Raw genomic sequence first — 21,576 nt, 5'->3', positions numbered from 1 at the left:
TTCAGACCATATGTAAATTCAAACAATGCCAAATCCTCTCTCTGGCTCAAATCCTTACCTTCTGTCCTAGGATCAATTCTAAGAGAGCAGCGAGGTCTAGCAATTGAGGTTAAGTGACTTGACTTGCCCAGGGTCACATAGCTAGGAAGTGTCTGAGGCCAGATTTGAACCTGAGTCCTCCCCACCCTAGTCCTGGCTCTAATCCACTGAGCCTCCTAATTTCCGTGGTTCCTTTCTTTTCCAATTGCAATTATTTCCACCTCACAGAGTTTAATGTGCTAAAGTTCTTCTCTTATTTCAGATAATATCAGAGGAGAAAGGCTGCGTTTTGTCTAACCTATTGCTACAATATAGCCCTTTAGCAATACGACTTTTGTCCTAGGCCAGATTAAAAATATAAATTTGTGTATATATATATATATATATATATCCATATCCATATATATGTACGTACACACCTTTCTCATCTCAAGGGAATAGTTCTTATTGGATAATGTCCAACATGTCATATTTTAACTGTGTGTCTCATCTGGAACTATTTACTTACATTCTACACCTGTATCATGACTGCTGCCTTTGAGATTGATCAATTTTTCTTCAACTTTCTATACCATTAGCCAAGATTTTGGGTAACTTGACTCTAAGGGGACACGTAGGGGTTTGTAGCCACTTGGGAAGTTTGTGTCAATGATCCAAACTGAGGAATTGAAGTACCGTGGTAGGATGGTAGATGGTTCATGACATATTTAGTAGAACTGGTGTCCTCTCTTACAGGATTGGGTAGATCCAATGTTCTAAAGTTCAGTTCCAGGGATGGATCCATTTTACTGGTTTTTCCTTTGTCAAACCTAACTAGAACTGCACATACAAGGCGTGATGTGATCCCAGCATTGCCCTTCCTTGTTACTCATCCACAGAAACAACTTTTAGAAGTTTGAGATTTGCATCATTCTTAACTTCATAGTATTAGAAGAGATAATCATTTATTTCTAAATTAATTGTATCTCCCTCTCTCATGTATTGGCTGTATAACTCTGGGCAAGATATTATTATCTCTCTGTGTCCCGGGTAACTTTCTCTGACTGGGGTGTTGGACGGTTGCCAATATCCATCAGTTGGTTTTTTCCAGTGATAACTCCATTTGTGGATGGAATCATAGGTACAGACAACAACAAAATCTTGTTATATTTAGCCAGCTGTTCCAGCCTTTTGCAACCTTTTGGATCCCAAAGATGTCATCTGACAGGTTAGCCATCCCTTCTAGCTTCATGTTAGCAAAACTCTGATAAGTATGCCAATCATGTCTTCATCCAAGGTTACTTTGTAAGCCTTAAAGTGCTGTATCAATGTGTTATTGTTGCAATAAAAAATAACACATTTATATAGCACTTAAAGGTCTAAAAGCACATTCCTTATAACAACCCTATGAAACATGTAGTCCAGGTATTATTACCTCCATTTCATGCCTTAGGAAACTGAAGCAGAGAGACATTTACTTCCTCTCATTGTCAGAGTTCAGAGGCAGGTAGAATTTGAATCAGTACTCATTCTATGACAATAAGTGGGACTAAGTCTACCTCCTACAACACCTCACTCCATAGAATCACAGAATTTCAGTCTAGAAGGGAGATACTTTCTTATAACCCCTTCATTTTACATCTCAAAAAGTCAAGGGCTCTAGAGATTATTTCTTGCACAGAGTCACAGAAAGTAAGCTCCAGGTTAACAGTGATTTAGTTATCCAAATGTTCTTTGGTACAATTCATTATTCAACTTGTTCTGTATACAACTAACCTTACAACTGCCCAGTGTCAATTTTTGCCTATTGTCTATAAAGATATCATAAGGAAGATTCTGATGAAGGATGAAATAGGATACCAAGGATGATGTCCTCCTCGTTTTGAAGGGGCATTTGGATCTCTCCCACCACAGATACTGACATTAAGGAAGATATTTAGCCTAATTTCCTTTCAATGATCACAAGTTATTTAGCAACCTGTTTTGCTTCTTTTCCCTTGCAATTTTTAGAGGAAAAAATTAGAGAAGGTATATGATTTACAACTGTACAGGAAATGAACTGGATTTTAGCTGGTTTCATTTCCATGTGTCAAAGTAAAAAGCTATGATAATAAAGTACATTTATTTATTTGCATTGTGTTTCTCTCTCTCTCTCTCTCTCTCTCAATTCTTTCTTTTCCCTCTTTCTCGCTCTCTTTCTCTCTCTTTTTCTTTCTCTTCCTTCCTTCCTTCCTTCCTTCCTTCCTTCCTTCCTTCCTTCCTTCCTTCCTTCCTTCCTTCCTTCCTTCCTTCCTTCCTTCCTTCCTTCCTTCCTTCCTTCCTTCCTTCCTTCCTTCCTTCCTTCCTTCCTTCTTTTAGGTTCTGGTTAATGGCTTTAACTTTCACTGGTCTTAAACTACAAGGATATTTGGGTAGATTTGGCAAAACAGCAGTGACTGACATAGAAGGTTATATGGAATTGCCTGATGGGAAAGTAAGTACTGTTTCTGTGGAATTTAAGCACCTTTGTAGAAATAAGGAAGCCAATCAACATGAAACCCTAAAATATTTATCTCTAGATTTTCTTTTGATCTCAAATAGGAATGGACACATTTTCATTATTGTAATCAGTGTGTGCACATTATTTGGTATTCTACCTTTCATTTAACATGAAATATAATATATAAGCATTTCCATGAACTGACATACGCATTTTTAAAAGTGTATTTTATTTATCATTATATTTATAATGGAAAGTATTTATAATAGTATATATGATATACTTCCTTTTAAGTTTGGGGGCCTTTTTATGTTTAACTTTTTGGCTCTTCTGGAGCATATTTTCATTTAAGAAATGAGTATAGATTAAAAGCATTTTCCTCTTGATACTATTATCCCAACAACATTTATTCAATAAAGATTCCCTTTTCTATTTTTGTATTACCTCTGGTTAGTCCCATATTAAGGGCTTCGGATAATCTGACTTTACTAGTTTGGCACCCAATGCTGACCAAGTGCTTGATCTCATTTGTTGATGGGGGCAAATACCGGCCGGCACTCACTTTTACCCCGGAGATTGTCCGTCCCACCCCACAGGAGACAGTGCTCTGGGTCTAACGCTAACGTCTTTGAGAGCCAGCTCCCTCTATCCTCCGGCTCTGCTCTTTGGGCGTGTGGATTTGTTCAGTGACACTCCCATGACTAGTGGCCCCCTCACTCATGGCTTTTGTGGCCATATTGTGTGGAATTGCTCATAACGTCAGGGTCCAAGGAATACGTTTATGTTGTATTCTATTATGCTAATCATATTGTGGCGTATGATACGATCACATCAGAGATCAGATTACTGTATCATTTTATAGCCTGTGTAACAACCACCCTTACAGCTCCTCTCAGACTCAGCATCCCCAGTTTGCTTGGTCTGTAGGCAAGCCCCCAAGCCAGGGCACTAAAGCCACTTTCTTTGCTTGCAGGGTTCCAAACCCTGCCTGTAGCTACTTCCGTTGGGAGTGACCAGGGATTCCTGGAGGCGGGCTTCATCAGAGCTAAACCTTCTGCAGGTTCCACGTTCAGTCGCAGGGATTTAGGGGGCACCAAGGCTGCTCGCCCCTTTCTGTCTCCCTCCCTCCCTCCTCCTCCAGGGTAGTACTGCCTCTGTGAACCACGGACACTGCGTGCAGCTGTTCTGCCTTAGCCAGGCTTCCCTCTGGGGTTTCTTGCCACTTACGCTCGTGCTCTCGGCCACGGTGACCGAAGGGTGTGAATCAGGGTCCCTCTCTGCTCACGGTCATCTGGTCTCAATCCCTCTCTTGTAAACCTTTCCTCAGGGCACCTCCCCTGCACTAGACTCCTCATTTCCTCATTTGTTGTGTGCTGCACACTTCTCGCCTTCCTTTCTGTTGCTCTTTTGGTAATTCTCAACGTCACTTCTTACCTTCTGACTTAGAATTGGTTCCAAGGGGGAAGGGCAGTAAGGACTAGGTCGGTGATGGCATAGGTGCCAAAGATGGCACACAGTGCACTCTCTGTGGGCACTTGGCCACTCTCCCTCCCCACCCCCACCCCCAGAATTCATTATTAGAAAGGCAGAAGGACTCGTTGGAGCTGCTCCCCTCCTCCTCTTCCCACCCCTCTGCCCAGCAGCCCAATGGAAGGACATAGGGGGTAAGGTGGGCAGCCCACAGTCAGCAGAACTGGAGGGGAGCAGTGTGCTTGGGCCACTCCTTTCCCCTCTTTACACTCACTGTGGACATTCCTAGTAGTTTTGAATATAAATGGTTTTTTTGCAGGAGGGATAAAGGGGTTGTTTCCTAGGAGATCTCTTTGCTAATAGGCATGAGGATCCAGAAGGGCAAACTTGTATCAGTAGAGTAGAGCAGCCATCCAATGGTATTTATCTATGTCCAAAAAATACATTTCAATCTCTATTCCATATCCTCTCTATCAGAAAGTCAGTGGCAGGTGTTCTCAGGAGTCCCCTGGGATCATGGTCCATCATTGTGTTGATTAGAGTTCCTAAGACTTCCAAAGTTGTCCATTACCTTCGATTGTACCACAGTGTATCGTTCTCTGTGTACAATGTTCTCCTGGTTCTGCTCCTCTCTCTCTGCATCAATTTCTGGAGGTCATTCCAGTCTCCATGGAATTCCTCCACTTTATTATTCCTTTAAGCACAATAGTATTCCATCACCAACATATACCACGATTTGTTCAGCCATTCCCCAATTGAAGGGCATCCCGTCATTTTCCAATTTTTGGCCACCACAAAGAGGGCAGCTATGAATATTTTTGTACAAGTCTTTTTGTCCATTATCTCTTTGGGGTACAAACCCAGCAGTGCTATGGCTGGATCAAAGGGCAGACATTCTTTTATCACCCTTTGGGCATAGTTCCAAATTGCCCTCCAGAATGGTTGGATCAATTCACAACTCCACCAGCAATGCATTAATGTCCCTATTTTTGCAAAATAATTTTCTCTGGAACTTGGGATAGAACTGGCTGTCCTTATTCAGGGAGGTGGCCTTGCTGACTTGCTCTGGGGAGGTTTGTAGCTGTTTTGTCCAGTTATGTTCAGCATCCCATTCTACCAGTTCTCCAACTATTTTGTAGGCTGCTTCCCTGCCCCTGCCAAGTGGTCTGGACTGGGCAGGTTCCCTGCCTTGGGCTCCACCCCCTCCCCCAGGCATTCTATCACCATACGGAAGTGAACAGGTTATTTCATTGTAGTTCCTGTTCCCCCCTCCCCGCCAAGGGGGCAATTCTGTTCTTACTCTTGATGTAAAACATGGCCTTGGCCCTAGAGTATATTGAACAGGGCCACTGTTGGCATTTTACTTCTTACCTGGAATTTCTTAGCTCAATCAGACTTTCTGACCATTCAGGGAATGAATGGCTCATTAGCACGATACTTAGAAAGGAATTAATGTCTTCATCTCACATATTTAATAATTCAGTTTATTTCTTCTCTCTATACCTGCAAGGTGCTCTCAGGATCAGAGTGGGGCAACTTGCTGCTCTGGGAGGGAGGTCTCATCAAGGTAGAACTTTGCCGACATGCACGAAGAACCTGCCATGTTGGCCCCATTAACCAGATCATGATCGATGAAGGAGAAGTCATCACAGTTGGAGATGATGGATGCATTAGGGTGAGTTACTTTGTGGATTTGGACAGAATCCATTTTTTCTGAAGTCTTGCACTCCATTTTTTCTTTAATGTTTGGAAATGAATACATATAATTAGAAGTAAAGTTGAATATCTTTTAAAGGCTATTGTATAAGAGGGGAGAGTGCCATTATGCTGTAAGATCAGACTCACTTTAATTATTAGAGCAAGAGATATCAATTGTCAGAAAGAATTGATCATACTACATCACAGCTTTGAAAATTTCTGAGATAATTTCAGGTGATCTTTATATTTTTGTTGAAACAACAGCTTTGGAAGATTAGACTAGTATTTGGGCATGATAAAGGCAGTAAACAGAAGCTTCATCAATTAAAAACAATAACAATAAGAGTTTATAACACTTCTAAGTAGATTAGATTAAGTGCTGGGCCTAAAGTTAAGAAGAGCATCTTTCTGAGTTCAAATCTGACTACAAACACTTATTAGATGTATGATCCTGAGTAAAGTACTTAATCCTGTTTGCCTCAGTTTCCTATGATCTGGAGAAGCTTATGGCAAACCACTCCAGTATCTTGGCCAAGAAAATCCTAAATGGTGTCACAAAGTGTCAAACACAACTGAATTGACTGAAAAATATGCCAGGCACTGTGCTAAGAGCTTTATAAATAATATCTCCTTTGATCTTTGAAACTACTGTGTGAGGTAGATGTTGTTATTATCCCTGCTTTTACAGATGAAGAAACTGATGCAGGCAAAGGCCAAGTGACTTACCCTAGGTCACATAGCTAATATGTGTCTTGTGATTTGTCCTCAAGAAATGCCTGACTCCAAACCCAGGATTCTGTGCTTTACCTAACTGCCTAGTCTGAGGTTCATTTTCTAAGCTTCATATAATAGGTCAAGACTTTCTATTTGACATAGTCCTAGAAATTCTAGCTGTAGCAATGAGACCAAAAAAAAAGGCGGGGGGTTAGGGAATAAACATAAGTAAAAAAAACAAAATTATAATTTTTTTGGTAGATGATACGATAGTATATTTTTAAAAATCCCTAAAAACTAACAGTAATTTGACTAAAAGGAATAACAATGACTTCAGTTAAAGGCCATCAGCATTTCTGTATGATATGATAACAATATAACTCAAAAGAAAGAGACAGAAAGAATTCTAATTAAAATAACCAGTTATTTAGGTCTGCCCTTTTTTCCCCACAAGCAATGGTTTGTAGCTATATTTCTATAGTTCTTATGTATATCTTGTTGAGCAAACTCCTAATTATTTTATATGTTCTTTGGTTATTTTAGCTAGAATTTTTCTTTCTGTCTTTTTCTTTTGAGTTATATTGTTATCATACAGAAATGGAAGGCAAATTGGAATTATACATAAAAAGTCACTATTGACCCAGCATTATAGGATTCAATCCCCAAAGAGATCAAAGAAAGAAAATGTCCTTTATACATTATATATATAAATTATATATTGCATTTATTGATTCATTTTTAATAGACAATGTACAAATATATATATATAACACATTATATTATTTGTATAAATATTTATAGCAGATTTGTGTGTGTGGTGGCAAAATCCTGGCACGCAAGACATTGCCATCTCCTACTTTCTCTCCTTTGCAGTAGAAATCTTCTGCTCTACAGCTCAGATAGATAGATAGACGATGGCCAAGACAACAATTTGTCAACACCTTTATCACAGTCCCAAGCCAGCTTCTTCAGGATCCACGATCATCATTTGGGAGTGGTTGAACAAATTGTGGTATATAAATGCAAAAGAATAGTATCATGCCACAAGAAATGAAGAACAATATGAATTCCAAGAGACACACAGAGATGTACAAACTGATTCAGAGCGAAGGGAGCAGAACTAGAGGAACAATTTATACTATGACATCAATATTACTATAATGAACAATTATAAAGATTTATATAAACTGATGAAAAATGAAGTGAGCAGAAACAGGAGAACAGTTTGTAGAGTTTTTAGAGTGATAACACCCTAAAAACAAGCAACTTTGAAAGACAAGAATTCTGATCAACCTCAATGATCATGCTATCCATCTCCTAAAAGAGAGGTGATGGGTATAGAATGAGAGACATTTATTTTTTGAACATGGCCAAAGGGGAAAATTGCTTTACTTGATAATATCTATTTGTTATAAGATTTTATTTTGCTTCTTTCCCCCCCCCCCCCCAGTGATGTGGGAATAGGAAGGAGAAAAAATGGAATTCTGTTCAATTAAAAAATAGAATTTTATTGAAAAGTGAAGTTAATAAGAGATTGTAGCTAAAAGGAGGAGATAAATCAGGGATTTGAATTGTAGAGTATTAGCAAGAGACAGTAGCGTATATTAGAGGCTTTCTGCCTGATGTCACCTGAAGAATTAAAAGGGAGGATCAAAAGAAAAAAAAGTGTAGAGAGAAACATGGTTCAATACTAGGCACAATAAACCTTCAAAACTGTGAGCTTAAATATTCTCTCTCTTTTTTTAAACTCTTACCTTCCATCTTAGAATCAATATTGTCTATTGCTTCCAAGGCAGAAGAAAGGTAAGGGCTAAGCAATGGGAGTTAAGTAACTTGCCACACACCTAGGACTTGTCTGAGGCTAAATTTGAATTGAGGACCTTCCATCTTTAGGTCTGGTTCTCAATCCACTGAGCCAACTAGCTATTCCCAAGCATTCTCTTTTACTTTTTAATTCTCTCTGAATTTTGGAGTAACTGCCATAAGCCAAAACAAAACAAAACAAAAACAAAAAGTTTAAACAGTCAATTTAGATCTATTTCTGCTTTATAAGTGACTTTAAAAAATGGAATTTTCATTTCCTGTAAACATTAATATAAGGACATTATTAGTAGATTAAAATATTTTCTTTTTCTCCTACTTTTAATTGCACAAAGATCTGGGACTTTGAGACAATAGATACTGCTGATGCTATTGATGAATCTGAAATGTTAGAGATGGAGCCCATTAATGAATTGCGAGTGGGCAGGAATGTCAAGCTCTCCTCAATGGTGAAATTATTTATACCCGGCAATTCTATCTGGTATGCTCAGGTAAGATTCATTCATCTCTCTACATTTTTGCATGTAATTAAGTGTTTGTATTGAGTGGAGAAACTTGTTTGTGGCATCATTCTTTGTCACATATTCCTTTGCTATGTTTATTACACCGAAATATTTCATTTATCCTGAAGGGGAAATGTCATTCAGGCATTTTCCTTCTTGATTGATCAGGGTTGGCAGCAGGAGCTCCCTCCAGAGCTTGAGGCTGCCCCAATAATGAGACTGATGATATCTAGCATTTACAGAGCACTTTAAGATCCACTAACCACTTCCCAAATATCTCATTTAATCCTCACAGCAATTCTGTGAGGCAGGTGCTATTATTATTCCCATTTTAGACGAGGAAAACTGAGTAGGTCTGAGTTCAGTGACTTGCCCAAGGTCTCACAGCTAGGACATGGCCGAGGTTGGATTTTGACTCAGGACTTCCTGACTCAAGGTCCTGTGTTCTGTACCATCTAACTGCCAATCATAGGGAATTTCCAGAAACATAAAATGAATTTTATCACCAAATGGAACACCACCAGCCTGGCCTCAAGAAAGACAATAAAGACTAAGTTCCATAACAAAGTCCTTTAGTCACAGATTGGCTGCTGTCTTGTAACCCAGCCAGTGTAAAACCAGTCACAACTCTAGATACAGGAAAACTGGCCTGGGTTGTCTGGGAAGGAATCCCAGCTGAGGACCGTGGCTGGGGCAGCAAGGTGGCTCTCAATAGATTTGGCTCTCCAGCCACTGAGCCACTGAGCTGGACCTTGACTTGCATTTTCCATCCCAGTAAACTTGCTTGTCCAACAGAGTGTTTTCATTTCATTCCATTGGTTAGAGATATTACCAGACCATTCTGCTTCCCATGCAGCTAACAGTCTTAAATCCTCATTGGCATTCAGAGAGTTAAATGGAAATTGCCTCGATCAGAGCTTCAAATAAATTGTGAACAGCTAACTAGTTGTATAACATGATTGGTTTGTTCTAGATTATGGCGGAAATGCTTTTTACTCTAAAGCTTTAGATCATAAAAATCTTTCTTGAGAAAGCTTGATAAAAAGTCAAATTCTTAGAAAAATCTGAAAATACTTTGCTTTCTTTCTTTAGGACTCCAATGGTGCTATTTGGAAGCTGGATCTTAGTTTTTCAAACATTGTAAGTTTCCTTTCCCCCCTCCTCATAATTAACTGCTAGGATTGTGATGAAAAAAAACCCAATCAAACAAACAACCTTTACCTTCTGTCGAGGAATGGATACTAAATATCATTTCCAAGGCAGATGACTGAGGTGAAGAGACTGGTCCAGGGTCACTCAGTTAGGAAGTGCCTGAGGCCAGCAAGTGTCTGATATTAGGACTTCCTGTCTCCAGACCTGGCTCTCTATCCAGGGGAGCCACCTAAGCTGTCCCTGATTTTTTTTAAAGAAAATTTGTTGTTTGTTTTCATGACCTATTGGATTGCATGACTTTATGTGCTAATTATAATGCTCCAATTCTTTGTATAACAAAAATGTGTCACATATGAGATCCTGTGAAGTCTCATCCAATTTAAACTTTATTAACAACTTGTGATTTTGCTTGATGATTTCATATTTTGTTTACATATTTCAAATCTTCAAATGATATAGACATACTGTCAGGGAATACAGCATTTAAAGAAATGATTATTTTTAATTCACAACTTTTTAAATTCTATGTTGTAGGGAAACATTTTTACAGTTTTCCATCTGGGGAAAATGTTGTATATTCTTGTATTTATATATTTTTTTCTTGTCAGTTTTTAGAAAGGTAATATCTAAATTATTAAATATTGAGGTGATGGCAAGAACCCTGTGATGTTAGTGAGCAGAATGCAATTTTAGCAAAAAATGAGTGGGACGGGGAAACAAATTGCTTTACTGAAGTAAGTTTATAATTATTTCATAAATAATTTATCTAAAATCTGAAAGAAACCTCAGAAGATATCTAGTCCAAACCCCTATCCCCATTTTACAGATGAGGAAATTGAGGCACAGAGAAATTAAGTGACTTGCCTAAGATCATACAAGTGGTAAGAAGTAGAGGCTAAAAGTGGAATTATTATATATAATGGTATGCCTAACTTAAATTAGCCTTTAATTCTATGTTAATTTAACTTTCAATTCAAGAAGGGATTATTTCTATTCTGTTCTGTGTTCTGTAGACCCAGGATCCACAATGTCTGTTTTCTTTCCACTCTGGACCAATTGCCGCCATGACTGTTTCTCCCTTCACCTATCTCATGGCCACTACTTCTAAGGATTGTATGTATGACTGTGCTTTCCCCTCAAAGTCATTGAAAAACAAATCTGATTCTTTTTCTGAAAAAAAAAATACAAGTGTATGGCTAGTCAGAAGTGTTCTTGAGCTAGTCACTGGTTGTATTGCCTTTAGTGGAAGGAAAGGGAATTTGTGAGACCGTGTGCAATACAGAATTCTGCAACTTTGGATTTAATTTAAAACCTTTTAAATTTATTCAGTTATATGTAGAAGCAATTTTTGACAATTTTTTCCTGATATTTTAGGATTTGGATTTTCTCCCTCCCCCAAGGCAATAAATAATCTGATATAGGTTATATCAGTCACACATTTGATTTTTAAAAGATGTTAAACTCAATCAACACATATTCATTTGTGCCAGGCATTTGGGACAGAGAGACCAAAATAAAATGGTCCTCGTCATCAAGGAGCTTATTATTCTCCAAACACAAGGGGAAATGGTATGTACACAATTATAAAAATGGTATAGGCGCTTGGGTATGCATTTATATATTGATATATAAACACATACAACATGTGCTTATATATATTTATGTATACATTTATTTGCGGTATAGATATATTTATACATTTATGCATACATATGGTACACATGTATGTTGACATAAATATTCATATATTTGTGTTTAAGTGTGTGTAATATTTTTATATATTTATGTATTTGGTATGTAAACATTTCTATATGTGGTATGTATGCATACATACATATTTATGTGTGGATATATACAGCATATAAACATCTATAGCTATAGCTATATGGTATGTATACATTTATATATTTATCTGTAAATATATATGGCATTTGTATAGGTATTTGTATAGGTGGTATAGACACATTTCTATATATACGTAAACAGTATGCACATATATATGGTCATATAGTTATGTTTAAATATATGTATGTACACATGTATATATTTATGCACAAATATATGGTGTGTAAATATTTGTATATATGGTATATACACACATTAATGTATAAATATATGCAATGTGTATACATTTATATATTTAAGTATAAATATTTATGGTAAGCACACCTTTATTGATATATATGTATATAAATATATATCTATTTATATAGCAAGTACACATGAGGTGATTTCAGAGGCCAGGCACTAGCAGCTGGGGATAAGGAAGGTCTTCATGGAGAAGGTAGCTGTTGGCCTGAGCTTCGAAGGAAGGTAGGGTTCTACTGGAAGATGAAGAGAAAGTGCATTCCAGAAATAGAAGAGAGCTGGAAGAAGGCACAGACACCAGAGGTGGAATGCCATGTTTGAGGATCAGGAAAAAGGCCAGTTTGGCTGGACCAAAGCTAGTCTTAAAGTTGATGGGAGGGGGAAGGTGAAATGCAATAAAGATAGGTTGCAAAAGCAAATGGAAAGACTGATTGGAGCCAAACCATAAAGGGATTCAAGTACACAACAGGGGAGCTTCTGTTGGAATCTGGAGGCCAGAGAGAGCCACTGGAATATCTTGAGGGATCCGGTCAAACCTGTGCTTTGGGAATATCACTTCAGAAGCTGCATGGAAGATGGACTAGAGATGGGAGAGCCTCAAGCTAAGGAGATAAATAAGGAAGCTCTTTCAGAACTCCAGGCTAGCTGTGATGTGGACCTGAACAAGTATGTCAGTCATATGAGTGTAGAGGAGACGAATGAAAAAGTTGTTCTAGAGATGGGCTTAATGAAATTCGTCACCTGATTGGAAATGTGACATAAAGGTAAGTGAGAAGTCAAGAATGGTTCTGAGGCTGAGAACCTTGGTGAGTACAAGATGATGGAAATGGTTAGCAAGAGAGGTAAGTTTTTAAGAAAGTTAATGACTTTTGTCTTGGACATGTTGAGTTTGGATCATTCAGCTCAAAGTGTCTAATAGGCATCTAAAGTCTACAGATTGATATTGAGGGAGGTAATGCAACTGTCCCAATGTCTCATAGGTAGAATCTGGGTCTTTTGACTTCAAATCCATCTGGAAACTGAGGAAACAGTGAGGGCTGAGAGAGGACTTTGAAGGGTTTGAAAGGTTGAGGTGGGCTCGAACCAGACTATCAGCAATGATTACAAATGTCCCAAACACAAAAAGCTCTAGGCAGTGGGGGTGGGGAGGCAGGGAGGTGGGTGTCATGTAAATATTTATCTGAAATAGGACTTTTAGTAGCTTGGGGAGTCTTCTGGGTGGAAGACACGGGAGGGGGATCAGTATTATTTCTACCCCAATCCTATCTAATACAAGAAACAATTATTGTATGTACCATGCACCATGCAAGGGCCTAGGGATACTGAGAAAAAATAAAACATAGTCCCTCCCCTCAAGGAGTTTTACCTCTTCATTGATATATACAAAACATAAGCAGTTAAGTCAGTGCAAGAGAGCACAAGCAAGGAGACACCACTGAACTCTCAGGAACATCAGGAAAGCCTTTCCATAGGAGATGGCACCTGTGCTTTGTGAATTTTGAAAAAAGGTAATGCTTCTTATGGACAGAGATGAGGAGGGAGGGCATTTCTGGTAGGGGGCACAGCCTAAATAAAGACGTAGGGGAGTGATGTGAAATAATACTGGAGAAGTAGGCTGGAGGCAGATATGGCAACCAATCAATATGTCTATAAGCATTTATAACCCTTGTGCAATAAAATGGAAATGGTTTCTTAAAAAAGAAAGTGCATTTAACAATTCCATTTATAGATAAGGAGATGAAGGTTCACAGAGATGAAATGACTTCTCTAAGGTAACCTAATGAGCTAGGGTTATGTCCAATGCTTTGTGACTCCATTTGAGGCTTCCTTGACAAAGATACTGGAGTAGTTTGCCATTTCCTTTTCCAGCTCATTTTACAGATGAGGAAACTGAGGCAATTGGGGTTAAATGACTTGTCCAGGGCCACACGCCTATTAAATATCTGTTCTCCCTGGCTGTCCAATGAGCTGATAGTAGAAACAAGAGTGGTCCCCATGGCTCCTGGCTTGCCAGAGCTCTTTCTATGAAATGAGAATATATTTGTAAAGTGCTTAGCACAATTCCTGGCACATTGTAGGCTTTTAATAAATGTTTCTTCCTTTCCCCTACCTCCTTAGCTAGTGTACTGTGACCCTTTGTTAGCCATTCTTGTGCAAAGTTTGCTGTGGGCAAAGATGTAAGTCAAGAAAAGAAAGCTAAGAAAGGGTTTTCAATTGAATTAGTTTATTCATGAAATCTCTGTCACTTAGATAATAATCATTAGTATTAAAAATTAATTTTCAATTCAATTCAATTCAACAAAATTAATAAAAAAGAAAAATGAGTAGATACAGGATAATGTTGGCTCTCTCTTTCTTGCTCTCCCTCTCCCTTTATCTCTCTCCTTCTCTCTCTCCTGCATTTGCAGGCACAGTACGCATCTTTGACTTTGCGGCTAGAATTTATTTGGCGCAGTTGTCCTTCAGAAGAGGAGGAACAGCGCTCACCTGGGCCCCCCGAATGGTAAACCTACTTGTAAAGTGGACCCAAGCAGGATACTGACAAAGATATGTTATTTTTATTCAGTTGGAGGCCAGGTACATCCTGACAATTTTTAGTGAGTGTATTTCATTGAAGCTTTATGAAGATTCTTTTACTGTGAAGGTAATCCGCAATCATCTCCAGGCTTCTGGTCATCCTTTTATGAACATTATACTGCTTGTAGGTTAGTAAAATTGCTGCACAAGCCTGTACTTTCAAGCATGTCATTTTGGGGAAAGAAAGTAGACCCTTGTTTGGCCATCTTTCATCCACGAGGATCTTTGGTAGATGTAGTAGTCTTGGGTTCAGACGGGGCCATCAGATGTAAGCTAACGAGAACAGACACAAAAGAAGAGGACCAGGAGGAGGTTCTAGGCTGGAGTAGTGATTGTGGCAGGAAGGGGGCAGAGACAGAAGCCATGGACGACCCGCATGTTCATTTAGTTTGATGATTCCAGATCCCAAGGGATCCACATGGACAAACAGCTACTCAGAATTTATTGCTCATTTAGGGCCTCGGCAAATGAAATCTTTGGGTAAACTGGCTTGGGGTATTCTACAGCTTCAGAGAAATTAAACGCATTTTAAGCCCCTTAGCTTAAATATGGCAATCATGATCATTCACAGATCTATCAAAGGCTTACAAAGCATTCTCCTCACAATGACCTGAGAGGTAGGTAAGAAAAACATCATCAGTATTCACATTTTACAGATGGGAGGGCTAGAGCGTATCCCAAAGTCAGATTAGTCACCTTGAAATTGAGCAAAGAGACTAAAGTGTGGTAGAAAAGAGAGAGAGAGAGAGCCGGTTTCAGAGCCAGGCAGACCCAGGCCCAAGTACAATCTGTGATGTGTGTGTATGTGTAGGCATTTAGGTGGTGCATGGAGTGTTGGGTATGGCTGTAACAATGGTCAGATTTGCTCAATGACAAGACAGTTTGCCCACCATCAAAGAGTCGGTTCTCATCAGTTTCATAACCTGGATGTGGTTCCTGCAGGTACAAGTTTGAGTTTGCTCAACTTCAGGGATGAGGGAGACAGACAGATAGACAGACACAGAAAGATGAGAAAGATTTAGAGAGAGAGACAGACACAGACAGACAGAGACAGAGAGAGAGACAGAGAGAGAGAGAGAGAGAGAGAGAGAGAGAGAGAGAGAGAGAGAGAGAGAGAGAGAGAGAGAGAGAGAGAGAGAGACAACAGACAGGGAGAGACAAAGATAGATCTAGACAGAAAGAAATGTAAATGATAGATAGAGACAGCAAGAAAGAGGGAGATCGAGGTAGATAGATAGAAATAGAGTTATAGACAGAGGGAAAGATAGACAGATTGAAAGATGAGAGATATAGACAGATATAGAGATACATTGATAGAGACATACAGACAGAGAAGTATAGACAGACAGAGAGCAAGATAGATGGAGAAACAGACCGACAGACAGATTGAAAGACAGGAGGGATAGAGACACATCAATAGTTATAGGCTCTGTGATCCTGAACAAATATATCACTTGTCCTCTCAGAGTCCAATGTTGGTAGTGTCAAACTCAAATAGAAACAGAAGTCACTAATTTGTTGTAATGCCTTAGTGAGACTGCTGCCTCAAGTATCTATTTCCTTTTCTGAGGGATCTCAGAGCTGCCTAGATAATGCACCAAGTAACGTTTTTATCATGCTTTAAGGTTTACAAGATATTTGTGGGTAGATAGTACAAACATTTTACAGCTGAGAAAACCAAGGCTTACGGAGTAGGTATCTTGCCCAGAATCACACATCTGGTATCAGAGATGGGACTCAAATTCCAGTCTATCTGGTTCTGGGGACCAGCTCCCTATCTATTACACCACACTACTTCTTTACTACATTTTACTTTACTTTACTACATTTTACACTCTCTCTGACCCTTGACATATTTTAGCCTTCAGTCTACTTCTGAAGACTGTCAGGAAGCAAGTATTCAGATAGTCACAGTCTGCCCAACATCTAGAAAGGAGGTGGAATGTGACCCTGTCGTGGGTTCGAGATGTCCGAAGATGAGTAGAAGGTTTCTATATCTAAGACAAGAGTCCCTGCAGTGTCCGTGAAAAATCATGTGGCAAAGTCTAGCTGAGTGGTGTGGAGCGGACTCCTTTTTCCTAACTCTACTGCATTCAATTTGTTTCCAAGGTCAGCCACAAAGGAGGGCTAATTGTTGCAGGGTTTGAAGATGGAGTTGTTCGCATTCTGGAACTTTACGATCCAACAGGAATTATGATGTTTGCTGGGAGGAGGAAGATAATTGCTGCACAGTTACAAATGACTCAGGTCTTCAAGCCTCATACAGATGCTGTTACAGCGCTAGCATTTGAGCAAAATGGAGAGGTCCTAGCCACAGGGGTAAGTAGTGTGTGTGTGTGTTTGTGTGTGTTTTAAATAATATTTTGGGGTCAGCTAGGTGGCTCAGTGCATTGAGAGCCAGGTCTAGAGATGGGAGGTCCTGGGTTCAAATATGTCCTCAGATGCTTCCTAGCTGTGTGACCCTGGAAAAGTCACTTAACCCCCATTTCTTGGCTCTTAGCATTCTTTTTCCTTGGAATCAATACTTAGTATTGAATACAAGATGGAAGAGAAGAGTTTAAAATAAAAAAAAGTAGATAATATTTTATTTTTCTGCTATTACATGTAAAAACAATTAATATTCCTTTAAAAAAGTTTAGAGTTCCAAATTCTCACCCCTCTTCCTGTATGAAATAAAGAAATCTCTGAGCCATAATTCTGAGCTGAAAATTGACTTTATTCATGGGTAAACAGAGTCAATGTTCCCTTTGTCATTCCCAGTCTGTGATGAAAGACATCTTGAGGATGTTCAGAGTTGTTTTTACAGGTGATACAAATCGTTGATTAAGTAAACCCAGTATCCAGAATATGTTAGCTATGGTTAATAAATTCTAGAACAAGGCCCAAGCACTTTTATCTATCCTGTCACTATTATTGTCAGATGATATTTTAGGAAAAGACTTACTGACATTATAACAGATAGTAACTCACAAGAAAAAACTTCAAGATACACAAAGTTGTCTCCTGGAATAAGATCCGAGGACCCTACAAAACATTCCTAGAAAACCCAGTACTCTTCTTCCTTTTACAATTGACTCTATGATCACTTCTGTTATCTTTATTTGGAATCAGGAGATAGTAAAGATATGTAGCTAACAGAAGAAGGTTTACATCAAGAGTTTTTAAGTGAACTCCTTATCTATCACAGTTAATTAACAACTGGGACTAGCCTTTCTAACACTTAATGACGTATAAGATAATTTAATTTTATACTAAATGATATAAAAAGAAATGAACTGAAATAAATCCAAGTTAGACTCTTCATTCTGACCCTCCTTCCTATACCCCCTCCTTGCCTCTCCCCCTTTCTGAGGCCATAAGCACTCTGAAATAGATTTTACATGTTTAATCTGGCAAAAACATTTTTCTATATTAGTAACTTTCTGAATCATGTATTTTTAAAATGTATATTTCTAGTGGAATGTCCATTGTTAAGCTCTCAGTAATCCTGTCTAAAATAACAATGATAATAGCTAGCATTTATATAGCACCTACTATGTACCAGTCACTGTGCTAAATGCCCTACTAATATCATCTCATTTGATCTGCATAATGACCTTGTGAGGTAGGTGCTATTATTCCCATTTTATAATTGAGTAAACCGAGGCAAAGAGAGGTTAAGTGATTTACCCAAAGTTACATATATATTTACTCATCTGATCCTCACAACAGCCTGGGTGGGAAGGAGGGGTGGGAATGGGAGATGGAGGGATGTGATTATTATCAATGGAGAAGCACATTTTACAGATGAGGAAACTGAGATACAGGGAGGCTAAATAACTTGTCTAGGGTCACACAGCTAGTAAGAACCTGAGGCTATTTGCACCAGGATTGAAATTGAGTTTTTCCTGCTTACAGTCACACAGCAAGGAAGCGTCTGAAGAACACATCTGAATCCAGGACCTCAAAGTTCAGTATCTTAGAGCTGGAAGGGGTCTTGCAGGTCATCTAGTCCAATGCAAGAATCCCCTGTCCCTTACCTTCCAAAGGTTGTGGGATTAGAGGATTTGATTTCTCAAATCTCTTCCAATGCTGATCATACAGCCTTTTCTTGAGCACTTTCAGTGATGGGAAACTCATTCCTTCAGAAGTCAGCCTGTTTCATTTTCAGGCAGCTCTAACTCGATTTTCCTACAATTCTCATTCATTGGTCTTAGTTCTCCCCTCTGGAGTTCAGTAATTTTGGTGAAACCAATCAAGCAGTGAAAACATAATTCAGTAGTGGATAAATGTGTCCATGCAATGTTTCATTGTTCACCAGGAAACTGATTTAAATTATCAGCAGTGTGCATTTTTGCTGGTGTTTTTTTTTTTTCCACAGAGTAAAGACAAAACTGTTTTCTTCTTTACTGTGGGAAGATCATATGAACCAATTGGTTTTATTAATGCTCCTGGGCCTGTTACACAGTTAGTATGGACTCCAAAATCTCATGTAAGTTATGAGCATTTTTTTCTTTCTAAAGTCCTATTTAAATAAAAGGAAGTGGAGGATGGGTGGGTTTAATCAATGAAGTACTGAGTCTAGAACTCTACACTGACTGGCTAGCCAATCTTGAGTGCATTACTTAACTGACAATTAGAGTTAGAGATACTCAACACAAAGAAATAATGCTAGAATTTTTGAGTCAGTATGTAAACCTCTGAATTTTTGAAAGAAGTGTTGTCAAAGTTTATCTCAGAACCCTCTGTCATTCCTTCACTTTTTTTATTCATTCAATATTTATTTAAAATGCTTATTATATGAATTTTATAGAAATAAGAAAATTTCCATTAGGTTGGTTGTTGCTGATGCTTTCTCAATCACCTTTTATGGGGACAATAATATTTTCTTTTTCATTTTTTCTCCCATTCTTTTAGAATGTTCTTTTCCATTCTTTTTTTTTTTAAACCCTTACCTTCTGTCTTGGAGTCAATACTGTGTATTGGCCCTAAGGCAGAATAGTGGTAAGGGCTAGGCAATGGGGGTTAAGTGACTTGCCCAGGGTCACACAGCTGGGAAGTGTCTGAGGCTAGATTTGAACCTAGGACCTCCCCTCTATAGGCCTGGCTCTCAATCCACTGAGCTATCCAGCTGTCCCCTTCTTTTCCCTTCTTAAGGAATTTTCTACTCTTTGAGATATCTTGAAAATAGATCCCTAAGTATCTTTAATATTGTATCATCTTCAAAATGAATTCCTTCTATATCTACTTAGTCAGATCCATGCTTTCTCTCTAGCTTCTTCATCTTAAATACCATTTCCACTTTGTCACATAGCATATCATGTACTAAGATGTTAGATCCCATCGTGGTAGTTCCATTGTTGTCAATGATGAGACTAGATCAACACAGAAGTGTGAGTTGGCAGGTCTGTTACATTTCACATTTATTTGTTTACACAATGTCTTTAACTATTACACATGAAACATATTCTAGTTTTTTATATACATAGTAGCTATTTTATACAAAACATCTTCCAGTTTCAAACATAAATGTTCTTGGGAGCAGTTTACATATGTAAACAGTTTAGCTTGGGATCCTGCCAAACTTTCTCTCAGATTGTTTTTTCCTTTAAGTTTTTTTTTTGTTTGTTTTGCCTTGAGAGACAAAACTATTGATATTTTTCCATGATATGTTTCCATGATTTTTTGTAATTGAGCTTGTATTCTAAATTGGATCATAAGCTCATAGACCCAGAGCTGAAGGAGCCCTCAAGGCCATCTAGTACAGCTCCCTAATTTTTCAGATTAGAAAACTGAGATGCAGAGAAACTTAAGTGATTAACCCAAGGCCAGAGATGTTGCTTTTAGGAACCATGCCACTCCACTTGGCAGGGCCATCAGGTCTTTTTTGACTGGCATAATTTGGGGGCTCTTTTGGCCTCTTTATTACAACAACTATTTTACTTTATTTTCAGATATTTTATTTTACCAAAATATATAATAACAATTTTCCTCATATATTTTCTAAAGTTTTAAGATCCAAATTGTCTTCCTCCCTCACCCCACCTCCTGGAGGTGGCAAGCAATTCAGTCTGGGTTATACATATGTTATCATGCAAAATATTTTCCATATTTTTCATTGTTGTAAGAGAACAGTCATATAAAACCAAATCTCCTAAAGAAAAACCCAGATAAAATAAAGTAAAAAATGATAGATTTGATCTGCATTGGAACTATAGCAGTTCTTCCTCTAGATGTGAGTATCATTCTTTGACATAAGTCTCTCAGAATTATCCTGGATCATTGCATTGCTGATAATAGCTAAGTCTATTACATTTGATCATTCCACAAAGTTTCAGTTTTCCTGGTTTTGCTTATTTCACTCTGCATCAGTCCATGAAAGGTCTTTCCAGTTCTTTCTGAAATCATCCTGTTCAGCATTTCTTAAAGCACAATAGTATTCCACAGCAACCATTTTAGAATGACTAAATTTCTTTTTTTTTAATTTTAATTTTTTGTTTTAAAATATTTTCCCATGTTTATATGGTTCATTTTCATTCCCTTCCTTCTTCCCTCCTCGCTCCCAGAGCCAACAAGCAATTTCACTGGGTTGTACAAATGTTATCACTTGATACCTATTTCTATATTATGTATTTTTGCTATAGAGTGATGTTTTAAAGCCTTTTATACCCAAATCACATACATATACATAAATGTGGTGATGTCATATGTTTTGCTTTTGCATTTCTACTCTCATAGTTCTTTTTCTCAATGTGGATAGCATTCTTTTACATAAATTCTTCAGAAGTGTCATGGCTTGTTGCATTGCTGCTAGTAGCAAAGTTCATTACACTGGGTTTTTAGAATGACTAAATTTGTAGTAAGTGATAGAGTCAGTCTTCACTTTTTTCTATTTTCCACTTTCAGAATCATTTATCATTATGCTTTCTTCTAATATATTATCATGTTTGACCTTTGTTCTAATCAGTCAACAATCTAAAAGTGCACATAGATAAAGTTGATTTTGAAATAACTGAAATTGGTAACCAGTTGTTGACTGTCTATTAAAATAAAATCAGTTTATTTATTTTTGGAAAT

The 21,576-nt window shown here is 38.2% G+C and overlaps 1 protein-coding gene across 4 annotated transcripts in view; it reads left to right on the top strand.

Moving 5' to 3' along the window:
• CFAP44 (cilia and flagella associated protein 44) overlaps positions 1 to 21,576 on the top strand; it is a 167,848-nt gene that overhangs the window by 31,944 nt on the left and 114,328 nt on the right. For all 4 annotated transcript variants that reach the window (XM_016433465.2, XM_016433464.2, XM_056793465.1 and 1 more), the window contains 8 exons: positions 2,377 to 2,491; positions 5,478 to 5,642; positions 8,536 to 8,691; positions 9,796 to 9,843; positions 10,869 to 10,968; positions 14,352 to 14,446; positions 16,630 to 16,839; positions 18,881 to 18,991. In XM_016433465.2, coding sequence (XP_016288951.2) covers positions 2,377 to 2,491; positions 5,478 to 5,642; positions 8,536 to 8,691; positions 9,796 to 9,843; positions 10,869 to 10,968; positions 14,352 to 14,446; positions 16,630 to 16,839; positions 18,881 to 18,991 — 1,000 coding nt within the window. The remainder of the gene's footprint in view (positions 1 to 2,376; positions 2,492 to 5,477; positions 5,643 to 8,535; positions 8,692 to 9,795; positions 9,844 to 10,868; positions 10,969 to 14,351; positions 14,447 to 16,629; positions 16,840 to 18,880; positions 18,992 to 21,576) is intronic.

This window comes from Monodelphis domestica, chromosome 4 (genome assembly GCF_027887165.1).
Source record: "Monodelphis domestica isolate mMonDom1 chromosome 4, mMonDom1.pri, whole genome shotgun sequence".
Taxonomy (NCBI): Eukaryota; Metazoa; Chordata; class Mammalia; order Didelphimorphia; family Didelphidae; genus Monodelphis; species Monodelphis domestica.
Note: the sequence above shows the minus strand (reverse complement) of the source record. Positions and strands in the feature narration are given on the sequence as shown.